This window comes from Seriola lalandi, unplaced genomic scaffold (assembly GCF_002814215.2).
Source record: "Seriola lalandi dorsalis isolate HSWRI2012SDOR001 ecotype SW California unplaced genomic scaffold, Sedor1 jcf7180002054850, whole genome shotgun sequence".
Taxonomy (NCBI): Eukaryota; Metazoa; Chordata; class Actinopteri; order Carangiformes; family Carangidae; genus Seriola; species Seriola lalandi.
In genome coordinates, this window is record NW_019525403.1 from 2,995,403 (window position 1) to 3,016,627 (window position 21,225).

The window sequence follows — 21,225 nt, forward strand, 5'->3', positions numbered from 1 at the left end:
TTGAGAAATCTTAAGTAAAATGTATAAATCTGAAGTAAAAGACGTATTGGTTGATTGGAGCGTCTCAGGTTGTGATTGGACGAAGACGAAAAATGAGTGGGTTGAGCTTACAGGATGACAGGAAACATGATTGTGACTTAGAGGGCGAGGAGATAGTCTTCCTCTCTGAACTTTCACTAACTAAAAGAAGAGATTGAAGTGGACAGTTCATTTGAGGAAAACAGAAAATTAAAACATACGTAGGTCAGAATACTTTTTTTTTCTGCTTTCAAATTGACATGGGTAATCTAAAGAAATAAGTCCTAACTGTCATTTAGTTTAGTACTGTGTTCTGTGTTCACAGGAAAAGTTTTTACAGCTTTTTGGAAAATTAAGACGCATCTAAAATAAATATTGGGAAAGTCGTGTAAATCAGAGATACCAACCTCAGTTACAGGTTAATGGATGGAGCCTGTTGTGAGGTGAGGAGATTAGACTCGCATCTATAACACTGCCTGTATTTAATTACTGGTGAGGTGGCGTTGATGACAGTGGCCACTAGATGTCGCTGTATAATCTGAGGTATTCGTACTATCTGATCAGGATGAATGAACTCTGTTATTTCTGAATATTAAAGGGGAAATTTTTCCGTTTTAAATGCTTTCAGGTTCAGAAAACATTTGATCGGTCTGACCGAGGAGGTTTTAGATTCACATTAAGTATTTGGCCCGTCCTGTGTTTTCAGGAAAGCCATCGCCAAGTCTGGCCTGCACCACCTGCCCTGTCAGCCCAGCACCTCGTCTCTGACCAGGACCGACCCGGAGGCTCACATCCGCAGCACTGTGGACTGGACTGTAAGTCTTGGATCAGGGAGACACAAGGAGGGTCTGAGGAAACCTTTAGGTCAAAAGATTCATGTCTGTTCAACTGAACCGCCTCTGTGCTCGTAGAGGATCAGGTTATATCTGCGTGTGTCTGTCCTGCAGGAGTCGGCTCTGTATGGAGACCACATCTGGTTCGAGACCAATGCGTCTGGAGATTACTGTTATGTCGGAGAACAACACTGTGTTGCCAAAGCACTGGTGAGTATCTTCTTCTTCCTCCTCCCCCTTCCTCTTCTCTCAGGGCTCTGGTACATTTCACATGTCACACTGTTCAGATTCATCACTGTGAGTCTGGGGTACAGTGTAATTACATTATAATGGTTTTCCTTATAGTCCTTATAAAACAACTTGTTCATATAAAATTACAAACAATAGAATCGGCATCATATCTTTACAGAATCAGTGTCGGTGTTACTTTCTACAAAGCTCCTGTCACCAGTATTCATCAGAAGAACCTTTAATAAACAAATAGTCTCTTTACTAATGAGACACAACAGGAAACAGCTGAGGCAGGACCACATAAGACTGGATCTAGATTAGGTTTGATCTGTTTAAAGCAATCCGGGACAAAGCAACTGACCTTTAACCTTGTCATTATTGTTTAAATATTAGGTCCAACAGTGTTTACACTTCCTTAAGTAGGTGTGAGGGAATGATGTCTAAAGGACATGTGCTATGTTTCATATGTGAGGTGATATGTGCTGGTGTCAGGTCACAGCAGCACAACACTGACCCCCAGTGGTCAGAAACGGTATCGCTGCTCCTGAGCATCAGTTAAACTAAATTATTCTAAATACAAGCAGTTTCACCAAAGATCCTCTATAAAAAAAAGGATACCGCATTACAGGCAGTGCCAGTGGTATGAAATGGGACACCGTTCAGGTCTCCTAAAGGGGCGGGGAGGTGGAAATAAATGGAAATGAAGCGTCTCGGTTTCTCTGCTGTCTCTGGTTTCACCTCTGGTTCTTGTTCCTGTGATTTAAAACTCATCATGTTCTCCTACTGTTTCTGTTTCCAGCAAAAGTCTGTCAGCAGGAGGAAGTGTGCAGCCTGTAAGATCGTCGCTCACACCATCTGTATAGAACAACTGGAGAAGGTAACGTCTCTGTGTTTTACCTGTGGACTGATGTTCACCTGTTAAACCCCCATCATGGAGACAGGTAGAGACTCAGGTGTAGATGCAGCAGTGATCAGAGACAGGTAGAGACTCAGGTGTAAATGTAGCAGAGACAGGTAGAGACTCAGGTGTAGATGTAGCAGTGATCAGAGACAGATAAAGGTAGGGGGGATTAAAGACGGACAGTTAAACCTCCTTCATTAGATGGAGGAAGAATAAAGACGGATTAAAGTTTGAGTCCTCAGCAATGAGTTCAGGATCAGAGAGGAGTGAAGAGAAGGATTATTGTAAACCCTCAGATCAGAGGGAGGTTGTTTCTCAGCTGATGACTACTCTTTATTTACTTCCTGTGTGGAGCACAGACAGCAGGTCATCTTCACCTGTCCCCCCTGTCTGTCCTCCAGTTCCCCAGCTCTAGAGCCATTCTGCTGGAGACCACCCTGCCCCTCAATGACCCCACCTTTAGAGTGAGACCCAGACCTGCTTCCCGTCCTCTGTCCTCATCTGTGACCCTGAATCTGACAATCCTCAAAAGAGGGGGTGTCTGGATCACTTCAATCATTCATAATGAGTTTATTTAAACAGGTGTAGGTGGGGGTTCATGCAGCTATCAAATCTCTGTAGTAAACAGAGAGATTTATCCTCTAAAGACAAACACTGTGGTGATGATCCTCTTTTAAATTAGCGAATTAAACTGTAATCTAATCCAGGTCAGACACTCACCCTCTGGAAATCATCATCATCACAACAGGGTCCTTCTCTTTTCCCTCAATCAAATAATCTTCTCGCTCTTCCTCTCACTTCCTGGTTGATCAAAGTGGTTCACCTCTTTACAGCTGCACATTTCTCATCCAACATGTTGACTACAAGAACAGACCGTCCACTTACTGTTTGGGTTACTGTTTTATTTGCTCACATCAGTGAACAAGAAGCAAAATAAGGAGGACACATATTAAAGAGGATCAGTCTGTATGATGCCCTCTGCTCAACATGGTTACTACCTGTTTTTAACAGTATGAATCCTTCTCTACATCTGGATCTGTTTAGGTGAAACAGTGACATATTAAAAGTGAAGACGCCACATTTTTAATCGTGACATGGAAATATTTCACGTCTTCAAGTCTCATGTATTTGATCTCGTTGGAAGCTTCCAGATCTGAAGAACACGAGTCTGTTGATGATGGACCAATCAAACTAAACTAAACTCACTGCTGACCATGTCATGACATTAATAGTTTACCATCAATCATATGAGACTAATGAGCAACTGATAGATGACTCTTTAGAGGACATGGACACCATCAACTCTGTGATGTGTGAAGCTGAATTAGCAGTTGTCATCGCAGTGAACCAGAGCAGTTTGCAGACTTGTTCTATGATCCTCCTCCAGGACACAGAGAACAGTCTGGTGGGCCTCAGCCTAATCTAACTCTGTGGTCTAACTGCGGCCTAACTGCAGCCTAACTGTGTAACCGTGGCCTAACTGTGGTCTAACTGCAGCCTAACTGTGTAACCGTGGCCTAAATGTGGACTAACTGCAGCCTAACTGTGTAACCGTGGCCTAACTGTGGTCTAACTGCAGCCTAACTGTGTAACTGTGGCCTAAATGTGGTCTAACTGCAGCCAAACTCTGGCCTAACTGTGGTCTAACTCTGGCCTAACTGTGGCCTAGCTGTGGTCTAGCTGTGGCCTAACTATGGTTTAACTGCTAACTATGGACTAAATATGGCCTAACTCTGTCCTAACTGTGCTCTAACTCTGGCCTAACTGTGGTCAAACTGTAGTCTAACTCTGGCCTAAATGTGATCTTACGGTGGTATAACTGCTAACTCTGGCCCAACTGTGGTCAAACTGTGGTCTAACTCTGGCCTAAATATGATCTTACTGTGGTATAACTGCTAACTGTGGTCTAACTGCTAACTATGGCCTAACTTTGCCTAACTCTGGCCTAACTGCTAACTGTGGCCTAAATGGTCCTAACTGTGGTCTAATTCTGGCCTAACTGTGGTCAAACTGTGGCTTAACTGTGGTCTAACTGTGGCCTAAGTGTGGCCTAACTGTTGTCTGTGGCCTAAATTGGTCTAATTGTGGCCTAACTCTGGCCCAACTGGTCTAACTGTGGTCTAACTGTGGCCTAATGGTGGTCTAGCTGTGGCCTAACTGTGGTCTAACTCCTAATTGTTGTGCAACTGTGGCCTAACTCTGGCCTAAATGTGGTGTAACTGGCCTAACTGTTGTCTAACTGTTGTCTAACTGTGGTCTAACTGTTGTCCAACTGTGGCTTAACTGTGGTCTAACTGTGGTCTAACTGTGGTCTAACTGTTGTCTAACTGTGGTCTAACTGTTGTCCAACTGTGGCTTAACTGTGGCCTAACTGTGGTCTAATTGTGGTCTAACTGTGGCCTAACTGTGGCCTGACAGCAGCCACAGATGTCTGGTAGTGTCTGTTTCTTCTTCACTTCACTGAATCACCGCTCTTTCTTTGGAGATGGAGTCCTCTCTCACTGCTACAGTCTAATCTTTTGTCTTTGGTCTACTTTAAATTAAAGCTGCTAATCCTTGAAATCTTGGTTCTGCTGGTGTGTCCCTGTGGTTTCTGTCTAACCTCCTCCAGTACAGGTGTGGTCTCAGTTATCACCTACATGTTGTCACCTGTTTGCTCTTCCTCTCCTCAGATTAACTTCAGGTGCAAACCTTCTTTCAGAGAATCAAGCTCTAGGAACATTCGCGAAGTGAGTTCTGGACCTTCGTCTCCCTCTTCTCCATCTTCTTCTCCTTCTTCTTCTTCCTTCTCCTCCTTTGTCTCCGTCTTCTTCTTCTTCTCGTTTGTCTTCTTCTCTCTCCTCCCCCTTATCTCCTTCTTCTTCTTCTCTCTCCTCCCCCTTATCTCCTTCTTCTTCTTCTCCTTCTCCTACTTTGTCCCCTTCTTCTTCTTCTTCTCCTCCTAATTATCAGTTTGTCTCATATTTCCCATGTTGGGTTCAGTGATATAAAACTCAGCTGTTGTGTTTTTGTGTATTGTGTATGTTCAGCCCGTTGTGGTGCGTCATCACTGGGTTCATCGCAGACGACAAGAGGGCAAATGTAAACAGTGCGGGAAGGTGAGTGGACAACAAAGTCATTTTCTAAGAGTCAATTTAATTGTTTTGTTATACATTGAGTTGTTTTAAAGGGGACCTATTATGCTTTTCTGAGTTTTCCCTTACTGTACATGTTATATAGGTTTTTGTGCATGTAAATGGTCTCCAGAGTCAGAAGGATCAAAGTTTACACCAAAGGGAGGAACTCTGTCAGGGTAAAAACCCAAATGTTCTCCTTTGTATGAAATGCCTTGTTGGGGGTCCAGACAATACTTCCTGGTCCTATTGATTTACCACATCCTGATCACTTAAACGTTTGTCAGTATTGACATGCTGTACCTCGCTAGCTCTGATAAATTATCCATAATTTAACCGCCAAGTTCATTTTTATTTTAAAGTACAGTATAAAAGGTACAGAAGAAGAAAAATAATGTATTTTCAGAACATTAAAGCATGTAAATCTATTTTAGTCGACACCAAGAATTAAATGATTAACACTACAAATGGCCATAATAGTACGGTACAGTTTTTACCCTTTAACCTGAACCAGTGATGTAATCGAATTCTTCAGTAGCAGTGAAGTGGATTAGAACCTTTATCCTCATCTCTCTGTGCAGGGCTTCCAGCAGAAGTTTGCCTTCCACAGTAAAGAGATCGTAGCCATCAGCTGCTCCTGGTGCAAACAGGCTGTGAGTTTTTGATACAAACTGGGACAAGACAACCAGTCCACTGATGCACTGCCAGAAGACATCTTTTTCTTTTTCTAACAGTAAATCGGTGCTTTAAGCTGCTGTATTTCTTGTATTCCTTCAGTACCACAACAAAGTTTCCTGCTTCATGCTGCAGCAGATTGAGGAGCCTTGTCCAATCGGAGCTCACGCTGCCCTCATAGTCCCACCCACATGGATCGTCCGGGTCCGACGCCATCAGGTAACACCGTTATCCAGTCACTCTTAACCTGGATCGGACACTGGACTCACTGCGTGTTTTACATGTAGGAACATTATTATTTCATCATCATGAAATCACAATGCAGCCTGTCTCTGTGTGTGTTGTGTCTCTGACAGTCTTCTATGAAGTCCAGTAAGAAGAAGAAGAGGACGTCATTCAAGAGGAAGAGCAGTAAGAAAGGAGCAGAGGTCAGTCTGTAATCTGTCTGTGACAGCTGTGGTCACATGGTACAGGTTCACATGGACAGATGTGCAATATTCTCCTGACAGTGACCTGCTTTGTCTGTTTCTTTATCACCTTCATTCATACCTCACATCAGTTTTAATGCAGTCACAGATCAATGGGAATTGAAAGTCAGAGGACTGGAGTCCCAGGTTAGAGGACTGGAGACCCAGGTCAGGGGACTCCAGTCCTCCAGTCCCAGGGTAGGTGGTCTGGATGGACAATAGACTGAGATCTTCTTCTTCTCATACAGGAAGGACGGCAGTGGAAGCCGTTTATAATCCGACCCATCCCCTCACCACTGATGAAACCACTGCTGGTGTTCGTCAACCCCAAGAGCGGAGGAAACCAGGTAACAACTAGTCAACTAGTCACAAGCAGCTAGTCAGACAGTTCAGCTAAACAGCCAGTGAACCAGTCCCAGTGTAGTAGATTCTGGGTTTGTTCAGTCTCTAGTCCTCCAGTGTCCTGTTTGTCTCTCTGACAGGGGACCAAGATCCTGCAGTCCTTCATGTGGTATCTGAACCCAAGACAGGTGTTTGACCTGAGCCAGGGAGGACCAAAGGAGGGGTAAGTCTCTCTCTCTCACACACACACACACACACACACACACACACACACACACACACACAACAGTTAACATGTCTGAACTGACTATTAACCAGTGTATATCTTCCAGCCTGGAGCTGTATCGCAAAGTCCACAACCTGAGGATCCTGGCCTGTGGAGGAGACGGCACTGTGAGGACTAACACACACACACACACACACACACACACATTAATAGACAGTTCCAATGAAAGAGAGGGATGTGATGTTGTCTGATTCAGCTGAGTTCCTGTTTGAGACAGACCTGGAGTCTTCAGTCTGTGTGTGTCTGTGGTTCCAGGTGGGCTGGATCCTGTCTTGTCTTGATGAGCAGGCGTTAAACCCTCAGCCTCCTGTTGCCGTGTTACCACTCGGGACAGGAAATGACCTTGCCAGGACCCTCAACTGGGGTGGGGTGGGTGACCAATACAACCCACACATACCTGAAGTCAGTTACCTGCAGTTGTAATCTGATTGAAGGCTGCTCATTGTGCGATATAACTGTTCCAGGGTTACACAGACGAACCTCTTTCCAAGATCCTGTCCCATGTGGAGGATGGAGCTGTCGTCCAGCTGGACAGGTGGAATCTACAGGTTGAACCAAACCACAGTGCAGGGGCTGAACTGGATGAACAACAGACTGATAAGGTCAGTGAACATACACATGTTTACATCATATCCTCTTCATCTTTTAACCCTTCAAAATGAGAGTGGAGGTTGCTCCATAGATAAAAACATGTTAGGACCAGTGATGTGATGAAGCTGCAGTAACGCAAACCAACCACCAGTCACCAGCAAAGCACAGGTTTTTAAAACAAGATGAGATGTCACTGCTCACTGTGTGTGTGTGTGTGTGTGTGTGTGTGTGTGTTTGTGTGTGTGCGCTCTCAGCTTCCTCTAGATGTTTTCAATAATTACTTCAGCCTTGGATTCGATGCCCACGTGACTCTAGAGTTCCACGAATCAAGAGGTAAATTCGCATCAATAATCAATAGAAAACATGTTTTTTAATGGGTGAAGACTGTATGAACATTATATAAACTGTGTGTGTTTCAGAGGCCAACCCAGAGAAGTTCAACAGTCGCTTCAGGAATAAGATGTTCTATGCCGGAGTGAGTGCACCTCCATGTCAAAGTGTTTTTATATTATATATTATTAACATTATTCAGTTATAAATGTCTTCGCTGAATCTGCAGCTTCCTCCAGATGATGTTGAAAAGTTGGTTAATGTTGGATGAATAGCTAATTTCCTCCTTCATGATAACTTACAGGTTAGCAGTTATCATGTCTGCGCTAATTATACCTGGGCTGTTAACGTAGCTTGTTACTTGGCTAGCCAACAGCTGAATTAGGCTTGGGTTAGCTTTCTAGCTAGCTACCTCAGCTGTGCTAATGATGTTAACAGGTTCATATTGTTATAAACTGACATGGACTGAAGTCTCAGCTCCACTTGCCGCACCTCTTCGTCCATATTTGGATTAACCGGGAGTTAGGAGGAGAGAGGGTCACGACGGAGCAGCTTTAAAACCGGGTGGCATCATGGGGGCTACGTTCATCTTTATTTACACTCTCTCTCTCTCTCTCTCTCTCTCTCTCTCATACAGACAGCATTCTCAGACTTCCTGATGGGAAGCTCCAAAGACCTGTCGAAGCACATCAAGGTGGTGGTGAGTAGCTGTCAATCAAACTGTCATTCATGTGAAAACGCCGAGTCACTCCCTCACTCTGTTTCCCCTCTCTCTGTCTCTGTCTCTCTACCCCCCTGCTCTCTGTCTACACCATCCTGTTTCTTTGTGTTGCTCAGTCAGTCAGTGTTAGTTCAGGATCTGTCTCTGCTTCGTGTCTCTGACAGTGGAGACCAATTTTGGTTTAATTTGTCCACGTCCCATTAACATAAGAGTCCTTCAGCAGAATTCATTGCGGAGGGCTTCTATTGGGAGTTTATCCCATGTTTTATTTATTTATATTTCTGTCTCTCTGTCCCTCTCTCTGTCTGTCTCCAGTGTGATGGGACTGATTTAACGTCAAAGGTTCAGGACTTGAAGCTGCAGTGTCTGGTCTTCCTCAACATCCCCAGGTAAATCTACCTTCTACCATGTCAATGTTAACACTATCACACTTAAGTACAGTATGTCACTGGTTGTTCTCTTCCTCCAGGGGAACCAGGGTCTGAATTAAACTCTGCTGTAGTAGAACCTGAAGTTGTGTTCTGTTAACTGAGGGAACCATCCAACAACACTATGAGGATGAGGGCCTGACTTTTCCTGTCACTTTGGTCAATGTTAAAACAGCTGGACCCAGTTTAGAGTGGAAGAGTTAGTGAGTGAGCAGGAGAACCTAAATGTGATCATAGTTCTGTAATGAAAAAACCAAAGTAAAACCAATAAAACTCAGAGCAAATCTTCCAAATCTTTACAGACAGATGATCTTTAATATTATTCTATTATGAATATAAAAGTCAAAGGTCATAACTTACGGTTCTGATGATGTGTGTGTGTCTGTTGCGTACGTTGGGTACCGACAGTGATGATGATGTGTTGTGTGTCTGTTGTGTTCAGGTACTGACAGTGATTTTGTGTGTCTGTTGTGTTCAGGTACTAGCAGATGTAATGTGTTCATGTGTGTGTTGTGTTCAGGTACTGACAGTTAGAATGTGTTCTGTCTCTGTGTTGTGTTCAGATATTGTGCAGGGACCACACCTTGGGGAAACCCCAGTGAACATCATGACTTTGAGCCTCAGCGTCATGATGATGGATACATCGAGGTCATTGGATTTACTATGACTTCTCTGGTACGCAGCTCTTACTGTGACCTGGTAACCATGGTAACCATGGTAACTAGGGTAAGGAGGGGTCGGCCCCGGTTCGACTCCCGCATCGGACGGCCCTTTGCTGCATGTCATTCCCTGTCTCTCTCTACTGTGCTATCAATAAAGGCATAAAAAGCCCCAAAAAATATATTTTAAAATAAATAAATAAATAAATACACATGCAATATAACCAATAACCCGTAACACACAGTGTGTGTGTGTGTGTGTGTGTGTGTGTGTAGGCCACTCTCCAGGTTGGAGGTCATGGTGAGAGGCTGAACCAGTGCAGAGAAGTCACTCTGACCACCACAAAACCTCTCCCAGTCCAGGTAAACTTTCAGTGATGATGAATAAGTATAACATATTGATTGATTGATTGATTGATTGATTGGTGGACTTGTATCTCTGTCAGGTGGATGGTGAACCATGCAGACTGGCTCCCTCCGTGATCCACATCAGCCTCAGAAACCAGGCCAACATGATCCAGAAAACCAAACGACGGACTTCACTACCACACCTCAATGAGTGAGTCACACACACACCTGGTTCTGGTCCTGGTCTAGTCCTGTTCGTTAATACTGGTCTGAACCTGTCTTAATCATGGTCTGCTCCTGATCTGGTCCTGTTTGTTAATCCTGGTCTGGACCTGTCTCAATCCTGGTCTGGTCCTGTCTGTTAATCTGGTCTGTACCTGTCTGTTAATCCTGGTCTGGTCCTGGTCTGGTCCTGTCTGTTAATACTGGTCTGGACCTGTCTTAATCCTGGTCTGGTCCTGTCTGTTAATCTGGTCTGGTCCCCATCTGGTCCTGTCTGTTAACCATGGTTTTCTCCTGGTCTGGTCCTGTTTGTTAATCCTGGTCTGGACTTGTCTTAATCCTGGTCTGGTCCTGTCTGTTAATACTGGTCTGGACCTGTCTTAATCCTGGTCTGGACGTGTCTTAATCCTGGCCTGCTCCTGTCGGTTAATCCTGGTCTGAACCTGTCTTAATCATGGTCTGCTCCTGGTCTGGACCTGTTTTAATCCTGGTCTGGTCCTGTCTGTTAATCCTGGTCTGGTCCTGGTCTGGTCCTGTCTGTTAATACTGGTCTGGTCCTGTTTGTTAATCCTGGTCTGGACCTGTCTTAATCCTGGTCTGGACCTGTCTTAATCCTGGTCTGGTCCTGTCTGTTAATCCTGGTCTACTCCTGGTCTGGTCCTGTCTGTTAATACTGGTCTGGACCCATCTTAATCCTGGTCTGGACGTGTCTTAATCCTGGCCTACTCCTGTCTGTTAATCCTGGTCTGGTCCTGGTCTGGTCCTGTCTGTTAATACTGGTCTGGACCTGTCTTATTCCTGGTCTGGTCCTGTTTGTTAATCCTGGTCTGGACCTGTCTTAATCCTGGTCTGGACGTGTCTTAATCCTGGTCTGGACGTGTCTTAATCCTGGCCTGCTCCTGTCGGTTAATCCTGGTCTGGACGTGTCTTAATCCTGGTCTGGACCTGTCTTCATCCTGGTCTGTACTTGTATTAATCCTGGCCTGCGAATGTTGGTTAAAGTGTGGGGTGAAAGTTCATATTGGAGCTGTAAGGACCTGTTTGAAATGTAGGCTGCAGTTTCTATAAGCGCATCAGACCATCAGCAGGTGATCTTGTTAATAAAACCAGAGCTCAACTTGATCCGGATCATGTTGATAGACTCGTGTTTCCGGCAAATAAAATTAGAAATTAGGTCGGGCCGTTTTGGCTTGGCTATCGGTTCCATGTTTGACATTGACACTGGTCTGTTCCTGTCTTACTACTGGCCTGGTCCTGTCTTAATACTGGTCTGGTCCTGTCTTAATACTGGTCTGGTCCTGTCTGTTAATACTGGTCTGGTCCTGTCTGTTAATACTGGTCTGGTCCTGTCTGTTAATACTGGTCTGTTCCTGTCTGTTAATACTGGTCTGGTCCTGTCTTAATACTGGTCTGGTCCTGTCTGTTAATACTGGTCTGGTCCTGTCTTAATACTGGTCTGGACCTGTCAGTTTAAACTGGTCTGGTCCTGTCTGTTAATACTGGTCTGGTCCTGTCTTAATACTGGTCTGGTCCTGTCTGTTAATACTGGTCTGGTGTGTTCTGTATCTCAGTCAGCAGCCGGTACCAGAGAGACTCAGGATCAGAGTGAGCAGAATCAGTATGACGGACTACGAGGCTCTGCATTATGACAAGGACAAACTACGGCAAGCATGTAAGGAACCAAACACACACACACACACACACACACACACACACACACACACACACACACACACAGCTTCTCTGAGTGTAAACAAACCAAAACATTTTATTAGGTTTGTTCATCACGACAGAACAGCTGTTTGTAAACCAGGAAGTGAGTGGACTAGTAATCACACTTTAAATCTTTTAATTCATAACAAGGAAATGAGGAGAATGATGAAGAGTGAAAACAACACAACAGTGTAGAGCTGGTGATTTATAGTGAAAGTGGATTTTGTAAACCAGGAAGTGAGTGGACTAGTAATCACACTTTAAATCTTTTAATTCATAACAAGGAAATGAGGAGAATGATGAAGAGTGAAAACAACACAACAGTGTAGAGCTGGTGATTTATAGTGAAAGTGGATCAGCTGATCAGTGCGTGGAGTGGGAATAAACCTGTTCTGTGATTAGTAGGTGGAGCAGCAGCATGAAGGTCAACAAGATTATTTTCAACACACACACACGCACGCCACACACACACACACACACAGCTGCCTCATTAGCAACAGTCAGCAAGTTTACAGTTTGACCTCAGGGTGGTGCTGTTCCCTTTCACAATAAAAGCAGGTTTTATGTTACTGTAAACTCCTTGTGTTGGTCTAAATGTAGACATATTTCTCTTTGTTCTATCATCATTTATATAAACTGAGACTGTAGCTGTGTATGTGTGTATGGATATATATTTAATCCATATCAATAATTCATAATCACATGTTTGTAATCCAGAAGAGTTTTAAATGATCTTCATCTTCGTCTACCTCGTCCTTTGTTCTCTCCCTTTGAAGTTTGACTTGTTTCCCTCGTTATGCAAATCAATCACTGCTCGCAACTTGTGGATGCGTCACACTCGGGGAGATGGTAAAAATATGTCTGACACCCCGAGGCGCAGCGGTTACATCATCCCAACGCCGTTTTTTTTTCTCCGTGTGAGCCGCTGTGTTCCAACATGGCGGAAGACAGACGCTGTTTCATATGTACAGGAGTTATATTATCATCTGAGAGAGTATTGACAGCTCACTGCTCAGATAACAGGCGATTAGTCCATCAACCATAAAGAGATCCACAGTCATTATCTTCTGATGATGAAGCAGCTTCTTCAGATAAATCATCGACATATAAAAACAGTGACGTGAAGATGAATTTAGGAATTAGGAACACCTGCTGCAGTCTGATACAACATATGTAATATAATTAATCCTCATTATGAAGGTTTAATGTTCAACTTTTATTCAAACCGATCAAGTTACAGAATGTAGACTGTGTAACGTTACCCAGTGAGGTGTTTATATGATTATACAGACAAATTTATTTGTACATTATCATACGCTGAGGTAATTCAATGTGCATAAAAGAAGAATAAGAAATAAAGATAAAAAGCATCACATGAAAACAGTATAAAAAGTAAAGATAAACTTAAACAACAAAGGGAGATTTATTGGATACAAGTGTAATAATGATACTATTGCTACTACTAATAATAATGATAATGATATCATAAACTTTATTTATAGAGCTGTTTTTATTGAGATGTAGCTCAAAGTGCTTTCAACTATAATATCACATTCAAAGATCACATTATGCGTTCAGTGTCTTTGGAAATATTTCATTCTTCCTCATGTTGTCTTGTCTTTACATAAACACACCTGCACATGACATCACCAGACACGACAGCCAATAAGCTGCCACATCAAACAGGAGCATGCTACTGCACCAGTGAACACACTCTTCTCTTATACTTGAATAATTCAGATAAATCAGGTGTTTTAGATAAATTAGAGGTGTTTAGATAGATCATATGTGCATGTGGGTTCAGGAGCTGCTCCTCCAGCATTAGGAGCCATGTGATGTTCAGTCAGCAGCATTGTGTCGGTGCAGTGGGCGTCTCCTCAGGGAGCAGACTCACTGATGATGAGCCACTGGGTCAGTATCAGTTTATCAGATAACAGACACCGGCATCCACCCGGATCTGTATTCTGGCTCTGGACTCATGTGGACTGATGTAGCTCAGTGGATCATACACATCATCCTCAAAGTAATGCAGCTGTAGCCAGATGTTCAGCCGGTGTTGTTCCTCCATCACTTCATTGTTAGATGAGCAGACCCAGGACCAGCAGGACTCTCGGGTCCTGAGGTCTGGATCCGAACAGTGTGAATGTGATAGTGCTGCAGGATAATTGTGTGTGTTTCTCTGTGTCTGCAGCCATTCCTCTGGGTCTGATCGTGGTTCCTGGTGACAGTGACTTAGAGACCTGCAGAGAACACATCCAGCGTCTGCAGGAGGTGAGTGGGAGGAGGGGAGGCCGGGGAAGGGGAGGGTGAGGGAGGAGGGAAAAGGTCATGGTTCTGTGTCACTGTAAGAGAAGAAGAAAAAGAGACAGAGCTGAAAAAAACTTTTTTTCCAAATTTGGAACAAAGCTAATTAAAGAGTGTGTGTGTGTGTGTGTGTGTGTCTGGACTCTCTTCTGCTCCGTCCTCCAGGACTTCTGCTCTGTCCGTCTCTCCCTGCAGGTTGGTAGTTAGATGTTTGTGCTCCTTCGTTTGGCGCTGAGGCACCTGGGAAACTAACGGCGCCATAAACACGCGGTTCACATTACAGCTGACTAAGCGTCACAGACAGAGAACATTAGTCAGAGGAAGAAAATGTAGTGGAAGTAGTGTAACATCTTCACTTCTGTACCCGATCTTCTTCGCTTATTAAATAGATGTAGCTCAGACGCTGAGGTCTCCTATTGTACTGAAGCTTCGGTGATGTCACTCGCCAACATCTGTCTGATCAGTAAATGTAGATGATGATGTTGTTCAACCAAAAACATCTGTCTCATCAGTCCAAACATTAATTCAATACGTAAACCATGATGTTGCATGTATGGCTCTCTTGTGTAGAATATGTATGTGCTTTATCCTGTATTGAAGAAACTGTAGAATACAGCTTTCGACAAACTAGAAAATGACGAAAAAGTTCACAGTCTTCATCATCATCATCACCGGTGAGAGAGGAACACACACAGTATAAAATGCGATCAGTGCTGTAACCTTTTGAGACATGGATTCTTCAAAACTCCCAGCTATTGTCTTGTAGTTGAACCGCCTGGACCAATCAGCTTCCTCTGAGGGAGGGGCTATTGGCGGGTAAAGGGTGTGTTTTAGGTGTGAGGTCGGTGTAGAAGCTGCTATAGTGTTTTTTTCTTCACTGACAGAAGAGCATGAAAACATGTTTTCACTCTTCGCCAAGAGTCGGATTCAGCAACAGAAAAAAAAACACAGGAGGGATTCAGAATCTGATCAGTGGAAGTTAGACTGTGATATACAGATGGTTTGTCCAATCACCTGCCTTCACGGATGGTTAACACACACAGAACCGGGTTATAATGATCAAAGAGACATCCTGACTGTAACAGGTGAAGAACAGGAAGTGGCTGAAGTTCACTGACTCCACTATAAGTTTGAATATGTGTCTGCAGTAGGAACTCTTCTCTCACAGTGTCATTTATCTGCAGCTGTCCAGCAGCTGGAGCAGTGTTGAGCAGGAGGAAAGACCATTTAGACCTTTGTGTCAGATCCTATGGGCATTGCGGTTCTATTCATTCTGGTTCTTTGACGTCGAACAGCTCTTTAATGGGGAGCCACGGTTAGAAGTCATTACTTAAACAGATAAATGAAACCAGTAATGTTATGGATCACATTTCTGAACAGGGCTATATTCAGCTTCTGTCCAGTTTGTCTCTTGTTCAGCTCCAGACTGAGGAGATGAATCCGTGTGTTTGGTTATTAATGTGAGGCCAAACACATCCTCAGCAGGAGCAGCAGAGACCGGCTCTAATTAAAACAGATCTGTGGCGTCTGAGCTTTCTTCACCAACTGTGAAGAATTACATTTCTTTATGTGTGGGGGGATAATATGATGATGCTAGAGGAAATAACCTCAGCTCCTGTATTTACCTTAGCACCTGTAGACAAGAACACACACCTCATGTTCTCACCTTAAAGAGGAAAAGATATAGTAAATAAACCGGACTGGCTTAGACTCAATCTTCCATTTTACCTCTTGCCGTACAAAGACTAAGTCCTCTGGTCCTGCATCATGAGAAGTTTCCCCTTCCCTTTGACTCTCTTGTCGTAAACTGGACCTGCATCGAGACCCTGAAGAGTCTCTATACAGCAGCTCCCTTTCACGGGGATTGAAGAACTCCTAAAGGGACAGTTTGTCCTTTTCCCCCCCGAACAAGGTGATGCTGCCCAGGTTTGGGAGGTCCCAGCATGCCTCCCGGGAAAGCGATTGATCTTACCTTTTGAAGCCTGGAGACCAGCAGGGGTCATAGGAGCTGAGTTAGGGAACCATGTCGACAGATCCAGGTCTTTTCATGGTAGACTTGATCTCTCCAGGTCTGACCGATCAAGTCAAAGACCTCACCCCCGGATCTGTAGTAACACAGATACAAAAAAGTAGACATCATCAAGAACATGGTGTTATACTAAAGATTTATCAACCAGACCAGCACCTCACTCTGCCTCTCAGGACCTCCTCAGATGGGTGAAGAAAATATTCTTACCGGTGAATCTCCAAACACGTCGGATTCACTCAAACTAGCTTCACATGAACAGAAACACCCTTGGACCTGATCCCACTCAGACCAGGACCAGAACACATGATGAATCTGAGAGTGTTAGGAAACAAACACATATTATTAGTTTCCCTCATGTGTCTCAGTGTTGCAGCACGATGCATGTACTGTTGTGTTTGAGTGTTTGCATGTGTGTGTGTGTGTCGCTAAAAGTGTATTGATTGTGTGCTTACACCAGTGTGTGTGTGTGTGTGAGTTAACTGTGCTGTGAGCTGCTGCTGAAGGTGTGATGAGTTCAGGTGACTGTTCAGAGCTGATGGGTCTGAAGAAGTTAGGCTTTAATGTTCCTTTTCTTTAATTACAGGGTTAATCAGGTGATTTATTTGACACCTGACAGACGACTCAGCTCTGATGTTTGAAGTTCACAGTTTTGTCTCAGTCTTCAGAGACACAAAAACCTATTTATAAATGATCAGATAAATTGAAACTCAAAGAGCTTGTTGCTTTAGAAACTTGACTCTTCACTTTTAAATGAAGTCACCATCCAGGCGTTCTGCTCTTTTGATTCATAATTGATTAGACTTTGTAAAATAATATACTGAGTCATGAGAACAAGTAAGATTTTCATTTGATTTCATATATTTCACAGTAATTAGTCCCTGAGATGCGGAGTATGAGCTCTGTAAAGGTGATCATGATTCTGTGTTCTTTTCTGCAGTGTACACTAAACTCTTGGTCATAACGTGATGAGTTGAGGCCTAGTTAGCGTTAGCTTTACGTGCTGTTGACTGGCTCTTTACACCATCTCGCACAAACACAGCAGAAACTGTTATGTTATTACTAAATGTATTAAATATGTAATTTAATACACTATAATAAACTTTTTTAATTACAAAAGCATCAAAGACCTGTATGTAAATAATGTACTTAACATTAACTTAAGTACAACTATGAAATTATTTAGTGAAGACTAGGGTTGCAAAATTCCGGGAATTTTCAAAAATGGAAACTTTCCATGGGAATTGATGGGAAATTATGGGAATAAACGGGAATAAACTGGGAATTTTCCAAATTGAAGGTTTGCTCTTCATAGGGAACTTTAAATATAGTTGAGGAAAGTATATTTTAGCATAATCTTGACTAAAACAAACAGATGCCATTCAGATACACTTGAATATCCATGCCATTCCTCAATCACATGCACAGAGCACACTGCTTACTGCATGGCTAACGAGACCACGCCCCCTACTGGCACCGTGCACGCCTCCATCACATGTACAGAAGATCTCTAGAAGACTGGACCACACTTTTGAAGCACAGAGACTATTGAAGGCACACATTTGTGCCTGTGGAATAAACATATATAATATATGTGTATATATATATATATATAATATATTCCCAGTTAGTTCCCAAAATTCCCATTAATTCCCAAAATTCCCAAGTTTAACTTCCCATGGAAATTTACCGGAAATTTACCGCCCCTTTGCAACCACGGTGAAGACACTGTCTCTGTGGTGTCTACAGTGTAGATCAGAGTGTATGTGGAAAGCATGTGACTCAGCCAGCTTCCTCACATGACTAACAGGAAATGAGCTTTGCAAACTAGGAAGTTCTTAACCATGACGAACGCTTATTAAAAATAAAAGTCTATATTGATGATGACGCTTTAACTGTTAAACTAGGCTGGCGAGAAAGGACAGGAGGACCGGAGTAGAATAAAGGATCAAGCTGCATCTGGGGTTCAGAATGGGTGGAGGGAACGACAGCAGCGTGAGCCCGGACTGGTGGTGGGGTGAGGGGAGCTAAGACCAGGTCCAGGGTAGAGACAGGGACCGGATCTGAGCAGACAGAACTACAACCATCAGTCAGGGGTCGGTGGTGTCAGAGCTGGGTCCCGACTAGTGGGTTGTGTGTCTGCGTTTGTGTGACTCCGATTTCTGTTATTGTGGGTCAGATTGTGGGCGTTACCCAGAGAACCAGTTCAGCCATGGTGACTGTGCTGGTCCTTAGTTAAAGTCCAGAGTTGTAGAAAAAAAACAGTTAAAGATTTTGAGAGTGGAGTCAGTGTGGGCAGTGAGGATCAAACTGTCAGCTCCACTCCCACTTGGTCTCTGCTGGGACCTGGAGACACAGCTGAAAACCTTACTCACAGGGTATTTACAGAGCAGGGAGGAAGAGGAGGAGGAAGACATGGACACCTGGTGTCTGTACGACATGATTAGACGTCTCTTTATAACTCGTCAATAGAAATCAAAGATGACCTTTGAGAAGTTAACGACCGGTCTGTCAGCCTCAAGGATCATTTCTCTCGTCTTGGTGGTCTGGGGATTCTGCTCCTGGATGCCGAACTCTCATACTGGTCTGTGTCTGAGCTGTGTTCATTGAGTCCTGAAGTCCTGTACACTTACCTCAGGTCTCTTATAAATCCATATGATTCACCGCTTTTCTTCTCAGTATTGTAGAGGATCAGATCACGGTAACAGTGAATATAGTGTCGTATAACACAAAGTACAGGTTTAGTTCATTGTGCGTCTGACACTTAAACACAAACCTCTGGATTTCTATGTTAGTGTCTGAACCTGCCACCATCATGGTCTGGTCTGGTCTGGTCTGGTTTAGGAAACTAAAACTCTCCATCCTGGTTAAAGATCAGCGTCATGATCAGATGAGTCTGATTTAGTCTTAGGTGTTGAGTCACATGATTTGTGGTCCCACTTTTCTACTTTGTTAAGGGGGCAGTTCTGATCAAAGTAAAGTAGAAGTGTGTTTTAACTTTGTCTCACAGATTCCAACTGTTGATCAGTTTCTTTATTGTTATTCTGATGCTGATCTGAAAAGGACAGAATCTAGAGTTCAAACTGGGGAAAGCACAACAATTGTCAGTACATTAAATGTGAATGGTGTATGATGATGATGATGATGTGGTCACATGTACAACAGAGCTCCTTTAAAACCTAAAGCCACAGATCCGAGTGAAACAGCTGTTCCGTTTGAGTTGGTCTTTAGAGACTGATGTGTCAGTGTTTTCCCTCCTCTGTCTGTGAGGAGATGTTTCCTGTTCTCATTAACCTGGGGAGGAGAATCTGTCTTCGATATATCAGAGATAATCCATTACTGAAGCGTAGATACAGTACAGTGAATGAGAGAGGAGCTGTTGAACAAATGAGATGACCCGCATCCTTCATCACTTCATCACCGACTCTATCCGTGTTATTTTAACGCAGCTACTCTACTCATGAACATCAGTTACATCACTAACACTTTGAAGAAGTTGTCAGACTTTGTGTTGCATAGCAACAGAGTGATGTAACAATAGTTTCTGTGTTTGTTCTGCTCACTGGTTCAGATCATTTCTGATGATGAGACCATATAAGGTAAACTGTTTATTATAGTTTATTCAGAGCTGTGTGTTTTTGCTGTTAAACATTAAGACTCTGAAACTTCTACCTTCTTACCACCTTGGTGGTAACGTCTATGAGAACATACCTGAGTGCTGGCTGCTCCTGTCAGGTGTAAAAAGCAGTAAGGTGACCTGCTGTTGATACTGTATGTTTCTATGTAGCTGCTGCCATGTGTGACGGAGCTTGTTGTGATTGGCTGAACATATCCTCTAGGTGAAAATAGTAACTATAGTAACTAGCTATAGTATAGTGTGATGTGTAGACATTTTGATATGAGTGTAGTAGGAACCTCTGCAGCTATATATCACCTTTCTTTTCTCCACCACAGTCCTCACCTGCACTTTTTTAAACTGTGTAAACTGTAAAACTATCTGAGGAAACAGTGACCGTATGTCCTCCATTAAAATGAGGTCAACTGCTCCTCCGGGCTGATGCTCCTGTTTGATGAATGACACACGAGGAAGAAGAACGAGGGAGAGGCAGGAGGAGGAAGACTCTGAGTCTCCTGAATCTGCAGCAGAGAGGAAAGTTTGTGTGTAGGAGACAAACAGGAGTGAATGGAGAAGAGACAGGAGAAGAAAGAAGGTGAAGAAGAAAAGATTCAGTCAGATGAGTTCAGCTTTTGATTCAGTGTTTGTAGCTGCTGTAAAAGCCTGAGGTGTTTTACTGAACTGCAGACCACTGTGAAGTCGACAGCATAGATAGATAAATACAGACAGAGCAGGAGAGGTGTTTACTGCAGCCGGCCTCTCTGTCACAAAGAAAAATCACTTCACTTCCTCTGGATTCTTTTCCTCTTGTCACATCTATGAGACTGTGACTTTCTACATTCAGTCACTTCTCTGCAGAGCTGACCTGAAACACAGAGCATCCAGGAAGTCTTTAGACCCTTCAGAGAGTCTTCAGACCCTTCATAAAGTCTTCATACCCTTCAGAGAGTCTTCAGACCCTTCAAAGAGTCTCCAGACCCTTTATAAAATCGTCATACCCTTCATAAAGTCTTCAGACCCTTCAAAGAGTCTCCAGACCCTTTATAAAATCGTCATACCCTTCATAAAGTCTTCAGACCCTTCAAAGAGTCTCCAGACCCTTTCTAAAAAATCGTCATACCCTTCATAAAGTCTAAAAAACCCTTCATGAAGTCTCCATACCCTTCATAAAGTCTTCAGACCCTTCCTAGAGTTTCCAGACCCTTCACAAAGTTGTCAGATCCTTCAGAGAGTCTTTAGACTCCTTCATAAAGTCTTCAGATCCTTCAGAAAGTCTTTAGACTCCTTTTATAAAGTCTTCAGACCCTTCAGAGAGTCTTAGGACCCTTCACCGTTTTCAGTTTACACTCAGTACCCCATGATGGGAAAGACAAGGAGGATTTAAGACACAAATACAGATTT

General features: G+C 43.4%; 1 protein-coding gene across 4 annotated transcripts in view; it reads left to right on the plus strand.

The window, feature by feature from the left end:
- The window catches only part of LOC111670345 (diacylglycerol kinase zeta), a 55,052-nt gene that overhangs the window by 11,231 nt on the left and 22,596 nt on the right, over window positions 1–21,225 (plus strand). For 3 of the 4 annotated variants that reach the window (XM_023427037.2, XM_087179518.1, XM_087179517.1), the window contains exons 3-25: window positions 725–833; window positions 966–1,061; window positions 1,882–1,959; window positions 2,385–2,447; window positions 4,656–4,712; window positions 5,013–5,081; window positions 5,678–5,749; window positions 5,874–5,990; window positions 6,128–6,199; window positions 6,487–6,585; window positions 6,721–6,803; window positions 6,913–6,973; window positions 7,122–7,235; window positions 7,331–7,468; window positions 7,712–7,790; window positions 7,877–7,932; window positions 8,425–8,487; window positions 8,824–8,897; window positions 9,500–9,611; window positions 9,872–9,958; window positions 10,042–10,154; window positions 11,737–11,837; window positions 14,070–14,149. In XM_023427037.2, coding sequence (XP_023282805.1) covers window positions 725–833; window positions 966–1,061; window positions 1,882–1,959; window positions 2,385–2,447; window positions 4,656–4,712; window positions 5,013–5,081; window positions 5,678–5,749; window positions 5,874–5,990; window positions 6,128–6,199; window positions 6,487–6,585; window positions 6,721–6,803; window positions 6,913–6,973; window positions 7,122–7,235; window positions 7,331–7,468; window positions 7,712–7,790; window positions 7,877–7,932; window positions 8,425–8,487; window positions 8,824–8,897; window positions 9,500–9,611; window positions 9,872–9,958; window positions 10,042–10,154; window positions 11,737–11,837; window positions 14,070–14,149 — 1,993 coding nt within the window. The remainder of the gene's footprint in view (window positions 1–724; window positions 834–965; window positions 1,062–1,881; window positions 1,960–2,384; window positions 2,448–4,655; window positions 4,713–5,012; window positions 5,082–5,677; window positions 5,750–5,873; window positions 5,991–6,127; window positions 6,200–6,486; window positions 6,586–6,720; window positions 6,804–6,912; window positions 6,974–7,121; window positions 7,236–7,330; window positions 7,469–7,711; window positions 7,791–7,876; window positions 7,933–8,424; window positions 8,488–8,823; window positions 8,898–9,499; window positions 9,612–9,871; window positions 9,959–10,041; window positions 10,155–11,736; window positions 11,838–14,069; window positions 14,150–21,225) is intronic. The other variant, XM_087179519.1, reaches the window with a different exon arrangement.